At 43.6% G+C, this 4420-nt stretch overlaps 1 protein-coding gene across 1 annotated transcript; it reads left to right on the top strand.

The window, feature by feature from the left end:
- Positions 1-1319: 1319 nt before the first annotated feature.
- Positions 1320-4420, top strand: LOC123076171 (BTB/POZ domain-containing protein At1g67900-like). Its single transcript, XM_044498560.1, has 2 exons — positions 1320-2064; positions 4290-4420. The coding sequence occupies exons 1-2, from the start codon at positions 1464-1466 to the stop codon at positions 4418-4420; spliced, it is 732 nt and encodes a 243-aa protein (XP_044354495.1). The 5' UTR covers positions 1320-1463.

The following is a 4420-nucleotide window of genomic DNA, read 5'->3' as shown; positions in this document are numbered from 1 at the left end:
AGGTAAAAACATTTCCTTATCTCTACAATAATGGGGGAATATAGGTTATTATTTAATTTGGAAATTATATCACTCGAAGTGAGCGCAATATATTGAATCAATGTTAATGATAATAACACAACCTTATTTTGTGTTTGCACAACTATGATGTTTTTGTGGGGCCAAAATAAGCAAGATCGTTTTAAAAACTCTAATGCATACTAGCTTTAGCGACAAAAAAATATCTACAATGCAAGATATTCAAACTAGAGTGAAAACTCGTGTGCATCCGGATGAACGGTGAAGTCGAGAAATAGTAAAAAGCAATATAAAGAATTGATTTTTTTTGCAACAAATAAGTTCATGTGGTCTCAATTCATGCTTTTTTAAAGAAATAACATTTGTGGTGCTCTACACAAAATAAAAGAAAAACATCGGTGTTTATAAATCTTTACATTCCTCGTGCCCAGAAAAACAAAATCAGCGTCTAAAAAGATTCAAAAATAGTTTTCATAGCAACAATTTTTTTAGAGCACCAAAATTTTCATTTATTTACGAAAATTTGCACAGAGTTCAAACACGTGAACATGTTTGTTGGTAAAAAAACCAGATTTTTTTTATTTATTTTATGTTTTCCTTTCTATTATTTTGTTATTTTGGGTGCATATGAGCCTCAGATCCAAAATGTCCTCCCCACTACTTATTTTGATGAAATCAAGCCGTAGAAGTTAGACCTAGGCATACCTCAAGCGGAAATAGTGCCAATGCAGCATTTTAAATATCAAATAAGTACTCCCTCCGTTTCAAAATAGATGACCCAACTTTGTATTAATTGTGTACTAACTTTAGTATAAAGTTGGGTCATCTATTTTGGAACGGCGGGAGTAGATTATTGCTTATTGTGTGTGTTGCTCCCTAGCCCTCCTGGGATCACATTGAAGTCACTGTTGTTCCACGGTGATTTCATCAAATTTGAAGCTCCACGACTCCGGCTTTAGTATAGACAACTTGTGATTGCATGGGCATGACTGCGTGCGTGTACGTGCATCAGTGTCGGTGTTTCTGAAAAAAATACAACTGACATTTTGTATGAGAGTTAGGCAACGTGCAACCTAATTAGGCATGTGTAATACTGTACAAACGGCGATGAACATATGCATATACCCAGGAGCACATCACGTCCAACAAGGACAGATGACGCACATGCCACTGTTGGAGCTGGACCAGAGATTGATGGACAGTAGTAGCTTGCACATAGTGCTACGTACAACCACCATGAATTTTACTCGGAAAACACAGCCCCCGTTTATCATGGGCAGCCACATATGACATAGTACGACACGCAGCTCCAAAGGTGGGTGTCGCCATCTCTCGCCCACAGCCTCGCCTGCTCTTTGGTCCATACTCCGATCTCCGATGCACGCACCGTGAAGCGTGAACTTGAAGTAGCTCAGCTCCGAGCTCGCGCGCCGCCCCGCCCCGCCATGAAGTCGTCGTCTCAGAGCCACAGCCCCAGGACCCCGTCGCCGCGCGCTCGCGGCACGGCGGCGGCCCCCGGCGCCGACCACGCGCGCTCCTCCTCGGAGCCATGGGTTCTCGCATGCGTGGACGACACGTGCGTCAACGACGTGGAGAGCTTCGCGCGCACCGTCGCCGCCGTGAAGTCCAAGCCCCGCCCCGACCTGCTCCCGAGCGTGCTGTCCCACTACGCCGCCAAGTGGCTCCCGGACGTGGCCACGTACGCCTCGGGCCGCTTCCTGCCCCCGGAGAGCCCCACCGCCACGTGGCTCAAGAAGCGTCTACTCCTGGAGACCCTCGTCGCCGCGCTCCCGCCGGACCCGCCCAGCGGCGCGGCCGCCGACGACGGCATCACGTGCGACTTCCTGCTCAAGCTGGTCCGGGCGGGGAGCATGGTGGGCGCGGACGCGGCACTGCTGCGGGAGCTCGAGTCCCGCGCGGCGCGGCGGCTTGACCAGGCGACGCTGGCGGCCGTGATGATACCGACGTTCGGGCACGCGCCGGGCGGGTCGACGCTGCTGGACGTGCGGCTGGTGCGCGAGTTCCTCAAGGAGGGCGGCAAGGGCAGTAACCAAACTTTACGATGTCAAACTGTGAGAAGCTATAACCAAAGATCATTCATACGCATGCAAGTACGCACAATTGAAAGCACTGTTTTACATTCTCGTCCGCATTCATCTGTCGCACACAAACGGAAAACTGCCTTATCATCAGCCGTGGTTACTATTGTGTTTGGTCACGGGAGCTCCGACTGCTAGACAACAAAATGTTATCTGTATTCACGCACGGCAAAAGCCGCATATATCTAACTAGCAAAAAAGCCCGTGCGTTGCAACGGGAGAAAACACACAACACACGCTCTTAACCAAACAACCATCACTCAAGACCATAATAGGTCCTTCTTCTTTATTTTAGCGACGCATTATATTTGTGTTGCCGCTTATCCTTCTTCTCATCCTCGCCGGTGGTGGTCTTAGTGTTCACACAAACCAAAACGTGTTAGAATGTGGTTAATCCTAAGACGTCTCTCTCTCTCTCCCTCTCTCCTCCCTCTCCCTCTCTCTCGCTTTCTCTCACACCCGCGATGAGAAATCTGTTGTTTTCCCTGCGACGTATTCAGAGGTATGCATGTGTAGTTCTCAATGTTTTCTTTTCCTTATGATTATAGTGGGTGTTTATTTGCAATCCGGATCGCCGCCTGTATGAAAGAAAAATGTATCATGCGCTATAGTTATACGCTTGTTTCCAAAAAAATATTTAACAGGTAAAATTAACATCATATACAGATTTCACACTTTTTCTAATCAAATTTCATATATAACATATTAAAATCGGAGTTACGGTTTAAAAGATACGTATAATTTAGAAAACCATTTGGTTTGAATTAAATATCTTCCAAAATAATATTTATAAATACTTAATAGGTTAAATTAATCTTATATTCATATTCTACATATTTTTCTAATCAAATTTCATATATAACATGTTTAAATCGGAGTTACGGTTTAAAAGATATGGATGGTTTAGAAAAGCATTTGTTTGACTTAAATATGATCCGCGGATGTAATACCTAAAACGTTAGGGGGTTTTCAAAAAACTGTAAAATAACAGTTCGGTGTGACTTAAATCTGGACTACAGGTTGATTTCATGAAAACGCAGGGGCGTTTTTGCAAATTAGCGCGACGGACGGGTAGAAACTCTACGTGCTTTATTATTAGGTAGAGATTAATCCCTCTTGTCTATATAGTCCGGTGCCTTTTATTCTCATCCACGCCACTGTTTGCTTGTTTGTTTTTTCTGGGTGGTACTAGAAGAAATACCCTTTGGTTTCTGGTTGTATATGCATTTTATATGGTGATTTTTTTTAATAATTAAATAAAAAGTCAAAATAGTCAAAAGTATTTTTAGATTAAACTTGACTTTGTTTTGCACCAGTATATAAATTTTCACGGAAAAAAACCAACATTGACTTCAGGGCAAAAAAGACAAAAAATATTTGCTATTATAGGTCACTATTCACACTATTTGGATTGAAAATTTATCTTTTTTGAAAAGAAGTCAAAGGGTGATTTTATTTTCGCGAAAATTTTCTCACAAGTACAATAAAAGGTCAAGTTTATTTCAAAAATATTTTCAGATTTTTTTGATTTTTTATTGAATTGCTAATTTATTTTTTCGTATAGGGTGTATATACACCAAGAACCAAACGTTCTCATCCATGGTACTAGCAACTTAAGTGCTCACATTCGCTCAGAGTAGAACTAATAACACCCCCTTCGGATTCATCTCATAATACCTGGACGAAGTTGCCAGGCTGGGGATCTTGCAGACACGGCCAGAGCATGTTCTGTAGATATTTACGGCTGATTCGCTGCCATAACAAACATGATTCATCTTTTAGTTACATGGGCATTGCCGCATGCGTATCACAAGTTTTTCGGATCGAAGTACGGCAGAAACGATAAAGAAAAAATTCACAAAATGAACTGTCTTTGCGCCTAACCGTCGGGCGCTACACAAAAGGGTCAACCGTGTGAAATATTTTCATCAACAGTTCAGTTTGTGAAAGGCTTTCCTCTCAAGGTCAAATGTGTCCATTTTGCCTCGAAATGGATCCCGACAAATCAAAGTGGATATCATCTGCCGCTCCATTGTTCCCTGTAGTTTTACAGTGTTGTCCCTATCATATCATCCATCCCAAATGTTGGCACTGCTGCGTTCTGGAGAGAGGACGGATGCACGTGCAAAACTAGTTCCTTTTTTTTAACTGAACGCACGTTCAGTTTCTTAGCTCGTGGTTTGTATGGATTGTGGCACGCGCATCCGGGCGCCGCGAAAGAGGAGAGCAAGTCGCTGTGGAGGCTGATCGACGCGTGGAAGCTGTCGGTGGAGGGGGCGGCGCACGCCGTCCAGAACTACTGA

This window comes from Triticum aestivum, chromosome 3D (assembly GCF_018294505.1).
Source record: "Triticum aestivum cultivar Chinese Spring chromosome 3D, IWGSC CS RefSeq v2.1, whole genome shotgun sequence".
NCBI lineage: Eukaryota > Viridiplantae > Streptophyta > Magnoliopsida > Poales > Poaceae > Triticum > Triticum aestivum.
The sequence above is the reverse complement of the archived record's forward strand: the minus strand, read 5'-3'. Positions and strand labels throughout refer to the sequence as shown.

Excerpts from the sequence above, each read along its gene's own strand:
- LOC123076171 (XM_044498560.1), top strand. The coding sequence starts at position 1,464 with ATGAAGTCGTCGTCTCAGAGCCACAGCCCCAGGACCCCGTCGCCGCGC. Across the intron at positions 2,065-4,289 it reads CAAGGAGGGCGGCAAGGGCA|CTCGTGGTTTGTATGGATTG; the intron begins GTAACCAAACTT and ends TCAGTTTCTTAG.